This window comes from Dipodomys spectabilis, unplaced genomic scaffold (assembly GCF_019054845.1).
Source record: "Dipodomys spectabilis isolate Male_0828 unplaced genomic scaffold, ASM1905484v1 ptg000240l, whole genome shotgun sequence".
Taxonomy (NCBI): Eukaryota; Metazoa; Chordata; class Mammalia; order Rodentia; family Heteromyidae; genus Dipodomys; species Dipodomys spectabilis.
The window spans coordinates 1,562,086-1,584,903 of NW_024870917.1; the positions used below are offsets into that span (position 1 = coordinate 1,562,086).

Below are 22,818 nucleotides of genomic sequence, written 5' to 3' on the forward strand. Positions count from 1 at the left end.
GCAAGGTTGATAACCGGGTCCAGGTGTATCCAGGAGCTTGAACTAGGAGCTCTTCCCATCCTTAGAGTTGATCTGATGTACCACAGAGAAAACCCAGACCTGTGTCTAAGTGGAAGGGACAGAGAGGAATTCTATTTGGTGGGTTGGTCACAATGGTGACCAATCCAACATGAGGGAAGATAGAAGAATTTAATCATTAGAGCTATTCATTGTAAGGCTGGGGGGGAATCCCAGAGCCCCTTTCCCTGTTCTGATCTTGGTCTAATGACATGGAAGGTCTTTCTATGACTCTAGAGAGACAGCAAACACTTTTTTTTAACTGAAACGTAAAAGCCAGACTGCTTCCTGACAGTGCCAATTTAGCCTCTCTTAGGCAACAGTGGGCTTTTTTCTTTCTTTTTTTTTCTTAATGGTCATAGCCATGAACTTAGCAAAAGAAGCAGGTTAAAATGTGTCCGTGCTTGGCTAATGCAGTTAGACATTTTTGAGAAAAGGCAATGAGAAGTGGTCATTATCCATTATCTGCATGAAATATTTCAGAGAAAGAAGCGCCAGTTGCCAAAAAAAAAAAAAAAAGGAAAAGAAAAGAAAAGAAAGGAAAAAGAAAAAGAAAAGACAAGGTGTTTGGCTTCAAGCCAGACAAGAAGGAAACAAGATCACCTTCTAGCTCTGTGGGATGGTTGTGCTAACGACGTGACTTCAAGTAAAACTAGAATATAAGTCAGAAAAAGTACAGATGGTGCTTTGGTTTCACATACTTTCTGAAGGTCACTCTGAGCAATGATTCACTGTCCCTTTTCTTGGCAAAGAAATGAAAATAAAAACTCTTCAGTCTTACAAGGGACTATATATAGATATGTGTGCACATAAATAGGAACATATATGCATACATATGTATGTGTATACATATATATACATATATGCATACATATAGATGGATGTTTATAAATCCTTATCTGGGAAAGTGGATAGGAAAGAAGTGTGCAGATTTTGCTGAGAAAAGTTGCTACAACCTGAAAAGTCAAAGTCTAAAAAAAAAAACAACCTTAATTTGCTAGTAGAGCCTCAGTCCTGTTGTGCAGTTTCTTTGTTTTCTCTGTTTTTCTTCCCCAGCTCCTGATTTATAGCTCTCTCGGTGTGAGGATAATATAAGAATAATGATTTCTAAAGTAGAGCTACCAGAAAGCTTATGAAATGGCCCCTTCTCACCTTCTCCATGAATATTTTCTCACTCTGCTTGTTTAAATTGTCACCAAGACCTGTCCCAATAATAATACATGCTGCACTGAAATTCTAGGTAGCTGACTATAAAGCATTTTTCTTGGAGACCTTCCGCTTTGAACATTAGTCATTTCCCTCAATGCAAAGCCAGAGGCCTCCAACAAAGATCTCTTTCCCTCCAATGGTGGGTTGCTTTATTTCTTGAGGACTGCACACATTACCATTATGGGTAATGACCTAAAAAACTTACTCTCTTCCATGCTTATGCATTGCTTCTATAGAAGTTCCCAAAGCATACACCACTGGCTCCTTGTAGAACTGATCTGATAGTAAATAATAGCCCTGATCCAGTGGAAACTCTTGGCTGCACGTGACAGTCACAAAGCTGGGTCATATCTAACGCAAATAGGATCTCAAAGCTGCTTGGCTTGCAGTAAGATTTATAGCCAACAAAGAAAGCTGCAGTCAACTGATCCCAGCCATCTGTTGGTTCAGGATAAAGCTATGGGTGTGAGTTTATGAAGCATCTAAGCCTAAAGCTGGAAAGTTGGGAGGAGGAAGTTCTGCTGCCTGGATATCTCCCACATACACTCCTCACAACCTTACAAAGCATATACTAGTGGTATTCTCATGTTTTAGTTGCAGACACCATGCCTTTGAGAGTTCCCAAGATTTTCCAAACTCATGTCGGCGTGATTCCCAAGGCTGATATGCCCTCTCTCCAATATCCACCGATCAGTCCTTGAAGCCATGGTTTATTTTCCAAGCAGTACAAGCTGGGAGCAGTTGTCTAAGGGACTTGCCATCTAAGAGGCAGTGGTTCCTCAGCCCTCCACAAATGGGTTCCCAGACGCATGTGGCAACATTGAGGAGAACAGATGTTACTACTACTGAGTACTACTGATCCCTTTGGGACTCTCCAATCTTTTTTGAGCCAATGAATCCCATACGGGTCCTCGGGAATAGTGTCTCATCTACAGACTTGAGTGGATGTGAGATTCCGCATTTCTAGCATGTTTCTGGGCACTGCTATCGATATGGTCTTCGAAAGCCCATTTTGAGTAGCAAACATTTCTAGTACATCATCTTCCTCTTCTCCTTTGTCCTCAAAAAGGCCTGAGGAGGCAGGAAAGGCTTAGGATGAATGCTACTGTGTGAGATTAATACATGAGGAAATGGAATTAAAGAGCTAACCAGAAAATGGAGTTAGAGAGAAAACTAGCAAAGCATCCCAGATCTTCCCCTCCATGGGACTCCTAGAGTCCCCCAGGCTCAGAGGCTCCAAACAGAATGGATTCCAGGCACATCAAGTTTTATCTGTATAATTGGCCAAACAAAATATGTAGTGACCCTAGGCTGACTCACTGAATAGCAGTTGCATTTTCCGTTGTGGCCCCAAATGTCCAGCTACCCACAGTCCTTTAGTGTCTGTCTACCTAGTTGAATGCTCATTGCTACTTATCTTTGCAGTCCAGGATTGTTTTAGTTCTCACATCACCTACTGCACCCACTTCAGATACCTGCTTTCCTCCCGTAAGGTATGACCTTTCTCCGTGACCTTTTTTTCCCAATTTTATATCCAACTTCTGTGGGAAACTCATCTCTCATCTCTCCCTGTTTTCTTTGGTCTTTGGAGAGCCATTATGGTGGAAGTATCCTCATCCCCCCTCACCCCCACCCAAAACGTGATTAAAGTGTCTTGCCCATGGTAGCTGCAGAATAAATATTTCTTGAAAAAATGCGTAAACAGAGGAACCACAAAGGGTTGACTCAAACTAGCTTCATCCTCTTTGGCTAGAGACCCAGATGTAGAAAAAGTCACAAGGCACTAACTAGAAACAAGTTTCACAGTTTGAAGATCTGGGACAACGGCCCAAGAATGTGTCAGCAAGTCCAGTACATAAATAGACATTTTTGTTTTCATACAGATAGGCATCCATCATCCGTGAACTGAACAGGAAACAGACAAGAGACATTGTTGGTGATGACCTTCAGAAAGCTCTTCATTTCCATGGGGTACTTCCGGGGTCAGGAGCCGCTCCCTGTCACTACCCACTCTGTACTCCAGCTCCATCTGACAAGGAGCTCTACTTGTTTGGTTCTGCTCTGGCATTCAGGTGGGGGAGTGGCAAACCCTCGAGCATGGTGAATAAGCTACCCTGACATTAATGAGTCATGTGTGGTGTGACATGGATGAAAAAATCCAAATGCCAAGAATTGCGTTGATGCTGTTGAAAGTTTTCCTGTTTGGAAATGTTTGAAACTCAGATGATTTCTCCAGACAGCAGGGAAGGGAGAGGGTGGGCCTCGGTGTACAATACTCAGACTCTCCATGGGCGCCATCGTGTCAGGGATCCCTCCGGTCTCCCGCTGACCTGCACTCAAAAGCATATGGGGCGCTCAACATACTCCCCCGAGACCCTTACTCTGGACCTAGCCCCCACTGGAAAGTAGCTCGGCTTTCTTGAACACTAAATCTTCTTTCTCTCTGTTCAGCCTGCCAACAAGAGTACCAATTAGTGCCAATAATAACATACAAGCTAACAGACTTAGACCACAGTCACCAAAACACTGAAGGCTCGTGACAGGGAGGCCTTAACCCATGTCATCATTTAGCACACCTACTGGGGACATGGCAAGAAATGCTCCTCTCCCTCCTTCACATCTGCCTTGCATGCTGCAGACTCATCCTGGGATTTTAAACTGTCATTTATGGAAGTAGATTGGCGAAAATGATCCTGTCACTGTCGGATGTGCTGTTAAATGAGATCTTGGTTGAATTCCGGCTTATTTTTGAAAAATCAGCCTTCTTGAGTTTTAAAACTGTGCTTGGGTTAAGATTGTCCCGTCTCTAACACATTTAACAACCTGCCATTTGCTTTCATTAGTAAATACCGGCGAATGGAGTTTGAAGACAACTACAGAAACGTATGTGAACAAGCATCAAGCCATCTGTGAATTTTTTTCCACAATTTTATTTAAATCATTTTGAGTAGAAGCTTTCAGATGAATTGAACTGCTATAAAAAAAAAAAAAACAGGCAATCCTTTCGCATCCTTTAACATTTAACCCAAGAAGATATTTCTGAAATTTAAGGGTTTTTCTAAATTTTGCACACACATAAAAAGTTTTCAGGAGAGATGCTACACTAATAATATTTCTCCTTATTTTTTTTTGGCAGTACTGGGATTTAAACTCAGGGCCTCATACTTGTTCTGCTAGCCTACTACTACTGGAGCCATGCCTCCAGCCTTGCTTTTTGCTAGTTAGTTGGAAATGGAGCTTTGCAGGCTTTTTGGCCTGAGCTGGTTTTGAACTGCAGTCTTCCCAGTCTCTGCTTCCTGAATAGCGAGGGTCACAGATGTGAGCCATTGGTTCCAGGCCATTTCTCCCTTTTTAAATAAAGAGTTCATGCAATATCTCCCCTAGTTTGGTGTGGAAGAGATCACCGAACAGTTAATAAAGTTTATCTTTGCCTTTTATGGGATAATTAATCCATGATTCCAAAGATGCTATGTGTGAATCTATGTCAGACTTCAAATAGGTAGGTTTGCTTAGGTAGCTGATGAAGAGAACACCACATGGTATTCAGGCAGGAAGAGAAGTTTTATTTCCAAACTGCTGCCCTGCCACACATGGTGGAGATGAACATGGCCGAAATGGGATGAACCCCCAGGCCATGTCTTATCTAGACCAGGGGCAGGGAGAAGGTGTGGCCAAGGTGAGGGAAGGTATGGCCAGCTGGCTGTGGATGTGGCCTTAGAGCCTGGGACCCTCCCATGGTCCGATGGGAGGCATGACCAGGGGTAGTCCAGGATGTGACCTCAGAGGAGGGGGGAGGGGACTGCTTCCAGGTGTGCCAGTTACCTAGGTGACACAGGTACTGGGTGGAGACTTAACCAAGAGGAGGGGGGAGGTCATCTGCATAGGGCCTGTACTTCCAGGGTGGACTTTACAGAAAGAAAGAAGAAAAGAAGGAAAGAAAGAAAGAAGAGAGATAGAGGGAAGGAAGGAAGAAGGGAAGGAGGGAAGGAGGGAGGGAGATGGAAGGAAGGAAGGAAGGAGAGGGAGAGAGAGAAAGGAAAGAAAGAAAGAAGGAAAGAAAGAAAGAGAGAGAGAAGGAAGGAGGGAGGGAGGGAGAGAGGGAAGGAAGGAAGGAAGGAAGGAAGGAAGAAGGGAAGGAGGGAGATGGAAGGAAGGAAGGAGAGGGAGAGAGAGAAAGGAAAGAAAGAAAGAAAGAGAGAGAGAGGGAGGGAGGGAGGGAAGGAAGGAAGGAAGGAAGGAAGGAAGAAGGGAAGGAGGGAGGGAGGGAGGAAGGAGGGAAGGAGGGAGGGAGGGAGGGAGATGGAAGGAGGAAGGAAGGAGAGGGAGAGAGAGAGAAAGGACAGAAAGAAAGAAAGAAAGAAAGAAAGAAAGAAAGAAAGAAAGAAAGAAAGAAAGAAAGAAAGAAAGAAAGAAAGAAAGAAAGAAAGAGACAGAAAGAAAGACAGAAAGAAAGAAAGAAAGAGAGAGGGAAGGAGGGAGAGAGGGAGGAAATATTATAACAATAGGCTGTACTAACTAAAGCATTAACACCAAGTCACTCCATTGAGCAATGGCAGCCGCATTTGAGCATCTTGAGCAGGGCTCATGGGGTGGAAGAGAAATGATCTTTATGATTGACACTGATACAAAGAACTGAGAGTCTGCTTATGAGTTAGCTGTCCCATGGATGGGTTCATTTCCTGTGGCAAGAGGTAGGATTAGAAATTTAGGTTGGGAAAGGGGATGTTTACAAAGTTGGATATTCCACCAAGAATCAGCAAGATGTTTTCAAGAGCCCTTTCTCAATGCATCCCATTGTCATTGTGATGGTTCTCATTTGTTAAATAACTATTCATAAGAATAAACTTGCCATTCATCCACTGTTTACAAGAGTTACAACATGATGCCATCTGATTAACGAAATAAGAGAGCAGGAGAGCAAGAGAACAAGAGAGAAAGAGAGAGAGAGAGAGAGAAAGACTCATTATCCACCCTGATCACCCATATTCTGTCTGCCTTTCCTTCCTTGCCTCTGCTGCCAGGGGCAAACAAAATCACTTAAGTCAAGTGCACAGTTTTAAATGTATAATATGAAAATTTGTTTTTGAGAAACTCCTTGGAACCCTCAGCCATTGTTAAAATACACTCACTTTGACAGATGCTTTGGCACTTTTTTTTTTATGAGGCTTTTCAATGCGTTACCTTAACGGGTGCACGAGATTTAGTTTGCTCGGCAGATGAAAACAGACAAAAAGGGTCTCTCGGCACGAGTTACTCTTCTGTAAAGGTTATAGTAAACATGTCAATGCCTAATTAAGCAGAAAATTTTATCTGTATTGTGGGGGAGGCGGGTGCTGTCTCTGACTTTTCTCCTGGGGAATCCCATTTAGAAGGACAAAAGTAGATTGTGAGGTAGAGCTGGTCTGGAAAGCTGAGTGTCTAAATGTCAACTGAAAAACAAAAATCATATAAAGAGCACTTCTTTTCTCCTTGGAAAATGGCTACATTGGCTAGGTGGATTGCTTGCACATGTACATGCATGCATTTGTGCAGGCTCGTCTGTTCCTGAGCACACACCACGCAAAACGTGAATCGCGCTCCACCTCCTACTCACTATCAAGCAGGGTGTTGGGCAGGAAAAATACCAACATGAAAAAAAAAAAAATCCAGCAATGCCTGTAACTTATTGCCATGATGGAAAAAGCTCTTTTCATTACCTCTAGATTTCTCCACTTGGGGTGTGTGTGTGTGTGTGTGTGTGTGTGTGTGTGTGTGTGCCAGAACTCACACTTTTCTTGGGGTGTGTGTGTGTGTGTGTGTGCCAGAACTCACACTTTTCTCAGTTTGCTGTGACCACACTAACCTTAGTGTGGTGATAATATGTCTTCACACCCAGAGTAACCCTATTTGATTGATAATTGCCTAACGCTGTCCTCAAAAGTGACCCTATTTGGTGAAGCGTGATAGCACATACTTGTAATTCCAGCACTCAGGAGGTGAAGACAGGAGGATCTCAAGTTCAAGGCCAACTTGACCACAATGACAACATCAGAAAAGTAACCCTATTTGATTGATGGAATCTGTCTGATTTTTAAAATATCTTCCTTGGCCCGGTGACAAGCCATTTCATTCGTTTTAAAGCATAGAACTTTGTCCTTGAACTCAATGATCTAACCAGATCGGTGAGCCCAGAAATTAGCCCAGGTAAGAGGAAAGGCCAGGAGGATGGCAAGGATGGTCTAACCTGCTGTCTTTTTATTTTAACGAGTTTTCTTACACATAGCTGCCCCTCGTGAATGGTTACCTGACTCATCTGAGTCTTTGTTTCTCCACACCAATTTAAAGACCGGCAATAACAATTTAATGAACAATCCATTTGTCAACTCGCTGGGAAAACACAAACAACTCTCCAATAACTAGAGAAAAACCAACAGAAGCCTAGAACCTATGGATGCACTGATTTTTTTTTTTTCATTTCACCTGGCTTTATGATTTCATGCCTCTGGGCTCTTGTCCCCGGCATTCTACAACTTTTCTTCCTGAGGTCATGATTATCTGTTTAGGCACATTTGGATCAAATTCCACTGCTTACCCTTTAACCCGTGGACCTTGGCAAAGTTTCTGTGCTCTTTAAGTTAGTAACAGGAACTGAGTCCTGGGGTAGGAAATTTGGATTTTCTCATCCAACAGACTTAAGTTCATGTCATGATGCTGCAGTCCGCCTATGAGAGCCTGTATTAATTTTTCAACTTTACAGCTCCAGTTTTTGCCATATAGGAAGTGAAAATAATAGTAACAATAATCAGTAATAACCTACTTTGTGGGGCTATCAGAAGACATGAATGAATGCATTTTCAGGTGTTAGTGTGGGTTCCAGGAGATGGCAAATTTCCCCAATTAATATTTCTCATCACCATCTGCTCTGGTGTTTCTGACCATAGCTGCCTTATTCCTAACAACCCCCTTTGCCCTCAAAGTCCTTCCACCCAGACCTGTAGTCCAGGAGGATGGAATTAACCGCGCTTGCTCTTACATGTTGTCCAAATAGCTGCCAGCTACCAAGAGGGACAGAGAAGCTCTAAGGAGAAATGCTGTATTAAGATCATGCAAGCCTTGCAAATCTTGAGCTGAATCTCTTTTTCTTAGATACATCATTGGTTGCATTGTATCCACTTGGTTCTGAAAGGCCAGGTGAAGAAAATGAACCCCTGGACACAAATAGCCACTTTGCCCACCCCCACCCCAGCCCCCATTGATGGATATTTGCCCATTAATTCCCTTTGCAGCTGGCTCTCTCATGTCTTCATTTTCCCTATGCAATTACTGGTCCTAAATCCTTGCAGCGAAGGGAAAGCAGGCATCCCAATAGCATTTTGCATCCACAAATCAAACATATAATTGGCATCTCAGGACGGGTACCCACAAATCACAGTGCATTTGAAATTACACGAACAAGATCGACAGTCATTTTCAGGCTTGTCTGGAAAGGTCTTCATAAACCTGTTTGAGAATAATAGAACAGTCCCCAAATCTCCCATTGTAACACCATTTGCCATTACTTTAAAAAAGCATTATATTCGCTGAGCTGACGTAATTTTTCAGCTATCAATGGAAGATTTTATTTGCATACTCCACCATCTCTCCTTCTGCTGTATGTCTCTCTGTGAATAAAAATGTTATAAGGAAAAGACATTGCCTAGCAAAAACATATTGGCTGGGTATCCAGAAGTCCGAGTGCTCAAACTCTGACTAATTTAGATGAGCCTATGTCAATATAGCCGAATATTTTGGTCAACTTTGTCATTGAATCGCCAATGATCAAATTTCAGGGTTGTTTTTTTTTGGTAAGCCAACTTCCTTCCCTGAAAGGACTTGAATGGGATTTGCATTTCAATCCAGGGTTCCACAGTCATGTGCATGGATTTTGCCAGTCCCAATATAGTGATCTTAGAACAACAGTCCTTAAACATAAAATTGTTAACTGGAGGTGCTAGGCATTTGTAGAAAATGGTGAATCTTGCAGATTTAAGAAGAAAAAGGCAGAAGCCGGCACAGAAGACATCATTTGAGTTTGCCCTCCCCATGCTGCCCTGCCCCCCCTCCCCACCCGTTCCCTCCCCTCCCCCCCCCATCTCTCTTGCTTGCAGTTCATGCACGTCCAGATCAACTAACTGACTGTGTAGTTCAGCCCAGAATGCGCTTGGTCTGGGTGGGGAAATGGGATGGGGATCTTGTAACTGGTTACGTTTATGTCATCCTCTTCTCCTTCTCTCTCAGGCTATGTCCAGGAGGAGCAGCTGAAGGAAGAGGAGGACATCAAAGAGGAAGAAGAGGAGGAGGAGGACAGTGGTTCCGTGGCTCAGCTTCAGGAGAGCAATGACACAGGGACCGATGAGGAGCTAGAAACAGGCCCAGAGCAGAAAGGCTACTTCAGCTGCCAGAACTCTCCAGAAAGTCACTTGTCCAACCAGGACGCGGAGAACGAGTCTTTGCTGAGTGATGCCAGCGACCAAGTGTCAGATATCAAGAGCATCCGTGGCCGAGATGCCACTCACAAGAAAGCAAGCGCACACCCCAAGCCTCCGAGCGAAGGCCACAACTGTATGGACAAAATGACCGCCGTCTACGCCAACATCTTGTCTGATTCCTACTGGTCAGGCCTGGGCCTCGGCTTCAAGGTGTCCAACAGTGAGCGGCGGAATTGTGAGACTCGGAATGGCAACGGCAAGAGCGATTTTGATTGGCACCAAGACGCCCTGTCCAAAAGCCTCCAGCAGAACTTGCCTTCCCGCTCCGTGTCCAAGCCCAGCCTGTTCAGCTCGGTGCAGCTGTACCGACAGAGCAGCAAGGTGTGCGGCACGGTGTTCACTGGAGCCAGCCGCTTCCGCTGTCGGCAGTGCAGCGCGGCCTACGACACCCTGGTCGAGCTGACTGTGCACATGAACGAAACGGGCCACTACCAAGATGACAACCGCAAAAAGGACAAGCTGAGACCCACAAGCTACTCAAAACCCCGGAAAAGGGCCTTCCAGGATATGGACAAAGAGGATGCTCAAAAAGTGCTGAAATGTATGTTTTGTGGGGACTCCTTCGATTCCTTACAAGACTTGAGCGTCCACATGATCAAAACAAAACATTACCAAAAAGTGCCTTTGAAGGAGCCAGTACCAACCATTTCCTCCAAAATGGTCGCCCCGGCGAAGAAACGCGTCTTTGATGTCAATCGGCCTTGCTCTCCAGATTCAACCACGGGATCGTTCGCAGACTCCTTTTCTTCCCAGAAGAGTGTCAACCTGCCACTGTCCTCCAACAACCGGTACGGTTACCAGAACGGGGCCAGCTACACCTGGCAGTTCGAGGCCTGCAAGTCCCAGATCTTAAAGTGCATGGAGTGCGGGAGCTCCCATGACACGCTGCAGCAGCTCACCACACACATGATGGTCACCGGCCACTTCCTCAAAGTCACAAGCTCGGCCTCCAAGAAAGGCAAGCAGCTGGTGCTAGACCCCCTGGCGGTGGAGAAGATGCAGTCGTTGTCCGAGACTCCAAGCAGTGAGTCTCTGGCTCCCAAGCCATCGAGTAACTCGGTGATGGACTGCACAGCCTCTACGACTGAGTTCAAGAAGGAAAGCAAAAAGGAGAAACCGGAGGAGAGCCCCAAGGAGGAGAAAGTTGTGAAAAGCGAGGTCTACGAAGATCCACTACAGAAACCCTTAGACCCCACCATAAAATACCAGTACCTAAGAGAAGAGGATTTGGAGGATGGCTCAAAGGGCGGAGGGGACATTTTGAAGTCACTGGAAAACACAGTAACCACAGCCATCAACAAAGCGCAAAACGGAGCTCCCAGCTGGAGCGCCTACCCAAGCATCCACGCTGCCTACCAGCTGTCGGAGGGCACCAAGCCTCCTCTGTCCATGGGACCCCAGCTACTGCAGATTCGGCCTAACCTGGCCCACAAGTTAAGGCCAATCGCACCCAAGTGGAAAGTCATGCCACTGGTGTCCCTGCCCACCAACCTGGCCCCGTACACCCAAGTGAAGAAGGAGGTGGAGGAGAAGGAGGAAGTCAGGAAGGAGGGTGGGAAGGAGAGTCCCGGAGAGGAGGCCTCCTCTTTCAGCCACACCGAGGGTGACTCCTTCACCAAAAGCGAACCCCCTTCAGAAGCCAGGAAGGCAGAGCCGTGTCCCCCAAAGGAGGAGGACAAGCCGATGAAGGAGAGCGGGGAGAAAGAGAAAGGCCAGCCCTTGGAGCCGGTGTCCTCCGTGTCTTCCCTCAGCAATGGATGTGTTCTCGCCACTCACACGCCGGCGGCCCTGCCCTGTATCAACCCGCTCAGCGCCCTGCAGTCCGTCTTGAACAACCACCTGGGCAAAGCCACAGAGCCCTTGCGCTCTCCTTCCTGCTCCAGCCCAAGCTCAAGCACAATGTCCATGTTTCACAAGTCAAATCTCGGCGTCATGGACAAGCCGGTCTTGAGTCCTGCCCCGACCAGACCCGCCAGTGTGTCCCGGCGCTACGTGTTTGAGAATAACGATCAACCCATCGACCTGACCAAGTCAAAAAGCAAGAAAGCCGAGTCCTCGCAAGCACAGTCCTGCACCTCCCCGCCTCAGAAGCACGCTCTGTGCGACATCGCTGACATGGTCAAGGTGCTTCCCAAAGCCACCACCCCCAAGCCCGCCGCCTCCTCCAGGGTCCCGCCCGTGAAGCTGGAGATGGATGTCAGGCGCTTTGAAGACGTCTCCAGCGACGTCTCCACGCTGCACAAGAGAAAAGGCCGGCAGTCTAACTGGAATCCTCAGCACTTGCTGATCTTGCAAGCTCAGTTCGCCTCCAGCCTCTTCCAGACATCCGAAGGTAAATACCTGCTCTCCGACCTGGGCCCTCAGGAGCGGATGCAGATCTCCAAGTTTACAGGGCTTTCCATGACCACCATCAGCCACTGGTTGGCCAACGTCAAGTACCAGCTTAGGAAAACAGGAGGGACGAAGTTTCTGAAAAACATGGATAAAGGACACCCCATCTTTTACTGCAGTGACTGTGCCTCCCAGTTCAGAACCCCTTCCACGTACATTAGCCACTTAGAGTCTCACCTGGGTTTCCAAATGAAGGACATGACCCGGATGGCCGCGGACCAGCAAAGCAAGGTAGAGCAAGAGATTTCCCGGGTGTCGTCGGCTCAGAGGTCTCCGGAAACAATAGCTGGCGAAGAGGACACAGACTCTAAATTCAAGTGTAAGTTGTGCTGTCGGACATTTGTGAGCAAACACGCTGTCAAACTCCACCTAAGCAAAACGCACAGCAAGTCACCCGAGCACCATTCACAGTTTGTAACAGACGTGGATGAAGAATAGCTCTGCAGGTATGGGTTTGCTCCCAGGCCATGGTGACCGTGGCCTTGTGAGGACTTGTGAAAGGGAGATGGGTCCCGCCTGCTTAGAAGCAGCCTGTGTCACGCAAGGCCAAGCAAGACGGTAGTTTGCTGTAGTTGTAGTCAACTTATTTTTATGAAAGACAGAAAAGAACATGTTTAAGGAAGTCCTACCCATTCTCCCTCTCCTGTCCTTCAGTTTAAAGTGGGTAAGGTGGGGTGGAATAAAACACAATTAGAGAGATGAAGTTCACGCGTGACTGAGGCCTCGAGGTCTCCATGATACATGATATCCCCTTAGCTACCCAAGGCCCAATCTTCAGGGCCCAGCCCAGGCAACCCCTCATTTAAATGACTAATAGCAATTTCTCCTCCCACCTCATTCACCTCCCGCCTTCCACCTTCCCGCAGCAATGCTAATGACTTCCAGGGTGGGAAAGGTGAGCAGGTGGAAGGAGACAAGACTGCTAGGGGCCCCTTCACGATACAGAGATTTCTTAATCAGTTCTGAATAGCTCACCGTTGTCTTTATTATTGTTACTTATAATTAATGCTTTCTGCAGCTTATCCTTAGCAATTGCTACCTTCCACCTCCTTCTCTGTGTTTATTTCCTACATTGACTTTACAACGACAGAGCAGGTTCCCTGAAGGAGATGGCAGGAAATATTCCCTGAAGAACACTGAGATGGGGGGGGGGGGAGAGGAGAGAGAGAGAGAGAAAGAGAGAGAGAGAGAGAGAGAGAGAGAGAGAGAGAGAGAGAGAGAACTTATTTTCTCCTCTCACCTTTTGGGTTTCAAGAGGAGAGATCAGTTTCAGGGTCCATCTTGCAAAGAGAAATATGACGCATCCTTGAGATTTTATTGGACCTCAAGAGACAAATGGCTCTACATGGGGTCCCACCACTTACAAGATCATGTGCGTGTTGTGCTTCATAGAAGACCATACCTTGTAGAGCCAATGTTGCCCAAACTTCCTGCATCACTCCGGGAGAGATGAGAAAGGAAGTCAAATGCCTGGGCAGATGTATGACACCAGTTGTTTTTAAATGTAAGACCTAAGTAAATCTGGATCTCTTCCAAATCCCTTTTTGTCTTTTCCCTACCTCCTTTCCTTTGCCCTCCAGAATGACACCCCCACAGGCTAGGGACCCTAATACGTGCCCTATTCTTGGAGCCATACCCCACCTGGAGAACTCAACTCGAACTCAAGCTTCTGGGCTCACCCAGTCCAGTTGATGCCATCTGCAAAACCCCAGAATCCCTCTTAGTTTACTCACTCGCCCTAGATACCAACACAGAGTAGGAGTTTCCCCTGGAAGCCACTCTCTGTGGTAGGAGGATTTGTTTTTCAACAGGAGACTTTCAGGTTGGGCCACCTAGGTTTGGACAGTAAGTGAGTCTCAGGTAGAGAGAAGTATTTTGTACAGCTTTGGTCTCACCGCACATAGGGAAAGAGGTGTCATGAGTGGGAGCCAGGGCAAAAGTGGAGTGAAAAGTTCAGCTGTCTGGTTGATCAGGCCTTCCTCCCTCCCTCAGTGAGAAGATCCTCAGCTTGTGGTTTATGGGGGCCCCCGCGGGAAGACATCTTTATTGTGTGCATGTTTTCACCATGAGAATTTTCCCAGCATGATGTGTTCTGCTCACCTTTATTGAATGAAAAGCCAGCGTGCACCTGTGGAATTCGCGCGTGAGCTTGGGGTTCTGCAACACCCTATTTATTTGCTATATCACATTTTTTCAATTTTATGTAACTTGCTATTATGCTCTTCTGGTCTTTTTTTTTTAAAAAAAAAAAAAAAGAAAAAGAAAAAAAGGTGGACATACACAAAATACCTAGAGAAGAATGTTTCAAACCCTAGGACGTGGGTGGGGAGGGCAACCCATGGCAAAGAGAACAAATAGGTGATGTTCATTTTGTGCAATAATAAAGACCAATTTTCCACCTGTTAGGTTTGTTAATCATTTTTTAACTGCGATATGTAAATAGGGAGAAGGGAGAAGAAGGAAGCTTGCATCCTTCCTCGGCGCTCTATCTGCTCTAGGCAAGGGAAGGTAAACCAATAATTTGGAAAAGCATGCATAGAAGCTGTTAATACGTAGATGAGGTAGTTATTTTCACATCACTCTGCATCTATACATTACAAATATTTCTGATTTTGTTCTTTCCAAGTACCATATTTCAGTGTTATCATTATTTAAAAAAACTACACCCTGATGTGATTATTGTTATGCAGTGATTCTGACAGGAATGCAGAAGAGCAGGTTTGAGTGCCGGAGACACCTTCCAAGCCAAGGTGTGTACATATGTCAAGTGTGTGGAAAAGACTGTGTATGTGCCAGGTGTGTTTGCATTCATAGGAAAGGGATTCCAGTCCACTTGTGTGGTGCCCCCTCTACGCAAAAGTGGCCTCCTGAACTTTTGTTCACCTGGGGAAGAATGCATCCATCCTTGGGGTCCCCTACTAGAACAATATTTATGCAAGGTTTATGCAGATTAGAATTATGCATATTAAGTTTTTAAATGGTTACGAAATGATACCACTGTTATCCGGAACTCTAATCATACTCGGTATGCATGATAGCACAAATTGTACCAAATGACAAGAGGTTTGAAGAAGTATGTCAAGAGATAATGAAAATTTGGGAGCTCTGCCATATCTATGTTTTTCAAGAGACGTAAATTTTGACCTGAATCTTCTTCTCTTTTTTGGACATCCCTAAATCCTGCAAAATGTGTATGCCAACTATTGAATTCAGATTTTCATTTAAAAAATGCATTAGAAAATATTAAGCATGCTTCCCTCTTTTACGACATCAGTAATCCAAAACAATTTCAACACATATTTGTATATACCTTTAAGAGCCACAGCTCTTGAATAATAGAAATTAAACAGAGTAAATCATTGAGTCTAAAATGCACAAGGACTTGAAATTACAGTCATTACCATGTAATGCAGTGTACAAGTTTAACAGCTCACCTAACCTCGAAATTATTGGCAGAAATGGATTCGAGTCCCAAGAGCTGCCTTTGCTATACAAAATTTGATGAAAATAAATGACCAGAAAGACACACATGCAAGGTTGTGAGAGCAGTGTATCAGTAGCTACTCAGGAGGCTGAGATCTGAGGATCATGGTTCAAAGCCAGTCTAGGCAGAAAAGTCCTGTGAGAGTCTTATCTCCAATAAACTACTCAAAAACTGAAGTGGTGCTGTGGCTCAAAGCAGTAAAGCACTAGCCTTGAGCAAAAGAGCTCAGGGACAGTGCCCAACCCCTGAGTTCAATCCTTACAACAGACAAAAAAAAAAAAATACAGGGTGGATGTCCAGTTAAATTTGCATTAAGGATAAACAACAAATATATTTTTAGGCATAAGTGTGTCCCAAATACCACCTGGTCCATATTTATATTTATAAAGTATTTGTCTTTTGCAGATTCAATTTGACTGGCCATCATGTATTTTTATTTGTCAAGTCTGATAACCTTAACTCAATAGACTATATAGAAGTTTAGGAGGAGCTAAACAGGAAGAGTTCATTAATATCTGTAAGAAGCATCAGCTATTTCTTCATCCACTAAATAACCCTTCCTCCTTTTCTTCCTTCCTTCCTCTTTTTCCTCCTTCCCTTTGTCCTTTCCCTCTTTCTCTTCCATCCTTCCCTTCTTCTCTTCTTTACTTCCCTCCCTCCTTCCTTCATCAGCCTGCCTTCCTTTTCTTTTTCCCTCTCTCTTTTCCTTCCTTCCTTCTCATACTACATTCCTTTCATTCTGTAACAAATATTAGTTGGGCCTTTCCAGGCACCAAGTTCTATTAGCAACAGAAACATAGTAGTGAACCAGAAATTGTGCCAATTATAATGGCAAATTGCCAGGCCTTGTGGTGAGCAATTTGCCAACGTGATTTCACTTTATTCTTACAAACAGCGCCATACAGTCGAAGCTATCGAGCCGTGTCACAAACATAAACTGGGGATACAGACATTGTGCGTGAATTTCCCACAGCCCCTGGTCTTGGATTCCCTCTCCCTTAGGGACACTTAGTAAGAACGCCTTTGCCCTATGGAAATAAATGTGCCTTGGTAGCCAGTAACAGACACCCAGATGGACAATCCGAGGGTAGATGCTGAATGCAGCCCACAGGAGGGACCTCCGCCCTGTCCTGGTGAAGTCAAGATGGGGAGAGGTGATTTCAGGGAGCCGTCCCACCTGGCCTCATCCACACTCAGTCGTATCTTGCTAAATGCATGGAATTGCACTCCTTGAAGCCTGGCACTAATAGACTTGTCAGAAAAAGTAAGGACTACACGATGTCTGGATAGGTCTTTCACTGTGTTCTACCGCCTCACCCCAAAGGTACACAACTGGCTGGCATCTCAGACTGAACTGATGGATACCCTAGGTAGATGCCCCCTTGAAAATCTCAACCTGCTGCAAAACTCCAATTCACTGACCTCTTCCAGGGAAGATTACATTCAGCATCTGAATCTTAAAGACTGACCACCGGAAACTCAAAGGGCTCTGTGACAACCCAAACCCCCACAGGAAGCACTATGTAGGATTTGCACCCAGAAATGTCCACTGCTCAGCCCCAGTCTGCTCTCGCTTGTGAGAGGCTTCTAGAGGCTGCCCGGGGCCAGTCATACTCCACAGCCCAAAGAAAAGGCTGTAAACGGTGGACAAGTCCAGAGAAGAGTGAGGGCCTCTTGGAGACTAGCTGTAAATCAAACCGTCCTGCACGGCTTACTGGGTAGGGCTGCCTTCCAAGGAAAGCATCCTCACCCCATTGCGTCATTGCAGGAACGTCACAGAGTCTGCACACTAAGATGGCTGTGACATCACTGGCTGATACCACCTTGATGCTCAGAGTCAACGTGGGCTGAGAGTGAGCCGCGTGTGCCTGCCCTAGCTCCTGCTCAGAGGCCTGGGGTGGATTGGAGAGCAAGGCAGGGCCTCCCTGTGACGTTATTCCTTTGTGTGGTCAGGTGATACCATGTTTCTTGCACTGTGTGTGCCCAAAGCCCAGTGTAAAGCTCTCAGGAATACATTTTGGGAAAACAAGGTCAAGATCAAAGCTTCGGCATCTCCTGAAGCCAAACATAGCATCTTTCCTGACATCTGCCTTTTCTCGGAGTGACAGGACGTAATACCCACAGTGGGACTCCTCTCAGAACCCCTCACCCTTCCCCTCTCGCTGGGACCCTGGGACACCCAGCCCTGATGTGTACAATTTGGTACTTTTCATGCAGAGTAACATTATTTTTCATTTACTCCAAAATGCCATCGGTATCATCTTCTCATTTAACCAGATACAATTCTTTTCCCACCCACCCCCCTCCCTAAATTGAAACTCCATGAGCGACAGGGAGTGCAATGTTTTAATTAGCTCATATTTTTTATATGGATTTATGTCTTTAAAATACATTTGTGTAATTCTTCAGCTAAATTAAAAACGTCTCTCTGCGAAAGCGAGGAGGGGGAAAATAAAGAGCTAAATTGTGTCATTAGCTTTAGGTAGATACAGACGGAGAGAGGAATGCAGCGGCAGACACACAAGCTTAACAGCTCTCCTGGGCTGGTTTTGAACTTGCCCTTCATCTGGAAAAGGCTTTCCCTATAAAGGCTTAAAAAAAAAAAAGCTTGGGGAAGACTTTTTTTTTAAGCCCCCAGTAAGTAAACAAGCAGTTACCTTCAGTGAGCTAATTTGAAACCAAACCTGCCGCCATTCAAAAACAGAAAAATAGAAGCTATAATGATAAACAATTCTCCCCTGCATTTCTCTTTGTCTTTTTTTTTTAACTCTCAAGTTTAAAGCTTTCCACGATGCGGTGTTTTTTTTTTTTTTTCCCCATACTTTATAGGAGACAAGTGACATTCGGTGGTAAATGGAAGAAAAAGCCATGCAGAACTGAAATCTCTCTAATGCAATGACACTAAGTTGCCCTCTATTGTTGAAAATGAGCAGGAGCCTCGTGATTGTTCATCAAACGGCTCCTAATGCAGTTAAGGCATTCAGCTATAATTTCTCCTTGCATTTATAATTACTGTCATAGACTGCACACCTCGGTGAGCAGATTAAAGCTATAAACTATTTAGCTGTGGCTCTACGACGAGGAACTTGATTTGTCTGGCAGGAGTTATTTGTTAGGGAGCTTGACACTTCACATAAAAATGACTCAACTTGATGAAGAACAATGCAGTTTTAGCAATGCGGAGATTTTAAATCAGTCAGGACGCCACGCCCTGCAAAAATCGCAGGGCAGTTTGTTAAATGATATGTAGGCCACGGCCATCCGGGGCTGTGTTAAAGGGACCAAAATAGAAGAGGATTGGATGTGCAGGGGCTTTCTCTCCTGACTCTCCCCTGGAAGATCAAGAGTCTGTTGGAAATCAGTACTTGTGGTGTTCATCTGTTAAATCCTGTGTAAAGGCTACAGGCTGCTCCCATGTGGGGCAGGGAAGGGGAAGGGACACCAATTGCCCGAGACAGGTTTCACAGTTTGGGGTGTCAGAGAATTCTGCTTGTCAGTGGAGAACACCTACACCCCAGAGGCCAGGGTTATGTGGAAAGTGATTGCTTAGAGATGGGGTGGTTCCTGCAATGTTCGTGTGTTTCTTTGTACTTGTTTAGCTGCAAGAGGGACATGAAATTATTATGTATGGACTCATCACTCAAGCTGATTCCACAACTTAGCTGTGAAAGTTGTTTGGTTTTTTATTTTACTTTTTTTTTTTACCAGTCCCAGGGCTTGAACTCGGGGCCTGAACACTGTCCCTGAACTTCTTTTGCTCAAGGCTAGCACTCTACCACTTGAACCACAACGCCACTTCTGGCTTTTTCTGTGTATGTGGTACTGAGGACTTGAACCCCAGGGCTTCATGCATGCTAGGCAAGCACTCTACCACTGAGCCACCTTCCCAGCCCTAGATGTTATAAAAATATATAGATAGTGTGAATACAGGTATCCTGATATCTTGAGTCATTCGTCAGCTCCAATGACTAGGCACTATCTCACCTGGTGGATGATATTTTTAAGTTGTGCTGGAGGTGGCCTGGCACAGGCTAGCCAACTGTTCTACCAGTGAGCTACATCTTACTATGTAACTGAGGCTGGCCTTGAACTCTTGATCTTCCTACATTGGGTTTCCCAGTGCTGAGATTGCAAGCACGTATCACCACACCCAGCTTAATGGATTTTTGGTGGACTTTGATTTGCTGTGGAATTATCCCACATCTCCCAGACATAAATAAATACAGTTTTATTTTGAAACTAGCACTCATGGTCAGGAGCCTACAGAATGTGAAGGTGGGGTGGGGCAGGATGTGGGGGGTGTGGGGGTTGCGCACCCATTCTGGGGCTTGAACTCAGGGCTTTGTACTCTCACTTAGCTTTTTCCACTCAGGCTGGTGCTCTACCACCTGAGCCACAATTCAACTTCCAGCTTTCTGGTGGTTAATTGGATATAAGAATCTCTCAAATTTGTTTTCCACAGCTGGCCTTGAACCTTGGTCCTCAGATCTCAGCCTCTAAAGTAGCTAGGATTATAATGGGTTCTGCAGAACTTCATCAGTTTCCCAAGGAAGTAGAAAATCCCAGTCTTCGTGCAAAGCCTCGCAGTGTTTAAATTGGCGGTTTTTGTTGGTGTGGTTTGGTGTGGTTTAGTTTTGGCTTGGTTTGATGTTATTATCTTGAGTGTTCATCGGGCTAAACAATGTGTGAGAGATGAAACTCCAAAACTACCCACTTGCAGACTCTCAATCTGACAAGAAGCCAAAGAGAGACAATGAACCTGGTTCCCAATGTTCTCTGCTGCTCATCTTCCCTCCTGAACCCCTACCAGCCCAAGGACCCTGGTTCTTACCCTGGGCTACCTCTCCCCATTTCTTAAAGATGCTGAGCTCTTCTCCAGGAAGTGATACCTCCTTATTGCAGTTTCAAGTTACTACTGAATGGGGTAAGAAAGCAGACCGGGCTCTGTAGGAACCAATCAAAGCAGGTTGGGTTCCCCAGGAACCAATCAAAAGCTGGCTGGGCTCTCCAAGAACCAATCCCCAGGAACCAACCAAAAGCTGGGTGGACTCTCCAGGAACCAATCAAAGCAGACTGGACTCTGTTGCTACCAATCAAAGGTGGATGGGACATCTAGAAACCAGTGATGCCAAGGACTTTGCCAGAATGATTCCTCAATTAGGGAAGTAAGCCCAGAGAAATGTCCAGCGAAACAAGGAAGAGTTGGCCACCCTGCCATCCAGATGTGCTCTGGCTCCTCTTCAAATGAGGCACATCTTCCCCATTTTGCTGAGTCCTGCCTTGCTCCGGGCACAAGATGCCTTGCTGGTGCAATTGGTGAACCAGTGTATACCCCCTAACCCTAATGCCAATGCTAGTGCTACCCAGTGCTTTGGGGCCTAGGTGAAAGCCGCATCCCCACAGCAAGTTTGCAGGGTAGATGTTCCCAAAGGAGAACAGAGAGCGGAGGGCTGCACCAAGACACTGAGGCACTGCTCTTGTATCTCAGGATGCGCCAGGCAGCCAGTGGGGTGTGCCAGGGGAGAGAAGTAGAGATGGAAGCTGAAGAAAGGGCCTGGGTCCTGGGAGTCAGGAATGATGAGCTGCGGTGGGGAGAGGAAGAGGAATTAAACCAAGAGAGGGTGAATCACTCACCCCGGCACATACCCTCGTTAGGGGGACTTCCGGTGTTCCAGATGAGCCCAAGGAGACTCACAAACACCCCGTTAGACATCTCAGAAGGGTGAGATTTTCAGAGTTTTGGTCTCTCGGTGGCTGAGAAAAGAAGCTGGCAGCAAGGCTGGAAGGAGTCTGAGAGTTGAGCAGGGGCAGGGAGGGTGGAGGGAGAAAGAAAGAAAGGTCTGGGATGCTAGTGGGTGTCAGATCCCCCGGCAAGCCTCTCTCGCCCCTTCTTTCCCCCTCTCTCTTTCTCCTCTTTTGCTCCTTCTAGGAAGCTCTGCCACTTACAAGGGAATCATCATCATCATCATCATCATCATCATCATCATCATCATCATCATCATCATCATCGAGAATTGCTGCTGGTCCGGAGCTGCTTCCCGGGGGAGTGGCACAGGTCTAGCTCACCCAGGGCTTTGTGCTCACTTCCTCCTGTCCTTTTGGTAGGGTGTAAATATTTCATAGTCCCTTGGTCTGGGGTCTCACACTTTAGCAGAAATCCAGAGATTTCTTCCAGTCAGAGAGGCACGGAACATAACCCAAGGAAAATGTGTCCCATCCTTCCCTCTCCCCATCTCTTGTCTTCCCTCCTCCCCTCCCTCTTTCCTTCCCTCCCTCCCAGGCTCCTCTCTCCACTCCTTCCTGCCTTTATCCTTCCTCCCTTCTTTCCTTCCTTCCCCCTCTTTATCCCTTCATTCCTCCCTCCCTCTCTGTTCTCCCTTTGTCCCTCTCTTCTTCCCTTCTTCCCTCCATTGCTCCCTTCCTCCTCCTTCTCTGTCTCCATTCCTTTCTCCCTTTCTTCTTCCTTCTTTTCTTCCTCCTGTTTCTTCCTTTCTCCATTCCTTGCTTCTTCTCTCCCTTCCACTCTTTCTCCCTCTTTCCCTCTCCCCCTTCCCCCCTGCCTCTCTCCCACCCTCCCTCTTCCTTTTGGTACTTGTCAGGCACCTCTCATGCATCCACCAGGCACTGGAATATTACGGTGGGGCCATGAGTTTCTGGCCTGGGCAGCCTCAGCCCTCAGCACTAGAGTCCAAGGGAAGAGCTTGACAACTTCTCTCACTTCACCCACAGTGAAGGAGAGAAGTCACTGGCTTCTGGAACACCAAGAAAATGCACCCCACCCATGTGGGGTTGGGGTAGAGGACTTGGGGTGTTGGAGAGGTCTCCAGGGCAGGCGCACTTGTTCTGAGACATGAAAGAGAAGTAGAAGTCAGAAGAGACCCAGGAGAGACAAATAGCAAGAGAAGAGAGCCGCAGCAATAATGGAAATCTTTGTGGAACTAAAAGTGATTCAAAGGGGCCCACTCCAGACCCCAGTCATCTGTTTTCAGGGTTAGTGGAGATGAGCGTGGAGCTCGGTTCTCTTCTGAACCGACACTGATGAAGCACCTGCAGCCCAGGACGGCGGAGTGGGGTTTCTCCATAAGCATAGCCAGTCTTGCTTCCAACAGAAGGCAGGTTGGCTCATCCAAAGTGCCAATATCATGGTTGTCCACTATTAAGAACAGTGAG

General features: G+C 46.0%; 1 protein-coding gene across 1 annotated transcript in view; it reads left to right on the forward strand.

Annotated features, from left to right (window-relative positions):
* Tshz2 (teashirt zinc finger homeobox 2) overlaps nt 1–14,397 on the forward strand; it is a 232,569-nt gene extending 218,172 nt beyond the window's left edge. Inside the window, exons 2-3 of the mRNA XM_042699312.1 lie at nt 9,523–12,610; nt 14,157–14,397. Coding sequence (XP_042555246.1) covers nt 9,523–12,602 — 3,080 coding nt within the window. The 3' untranslated portion in view covers nt 12,603–12,610; nt 14,157–14,397. The remainder of the gene's footprint in view (nt 1–9,522; nt 12,611–14,156) is intronic.
* Nucleotides 14,398–22,818: the final 8,421 nt, after the last annotated feature.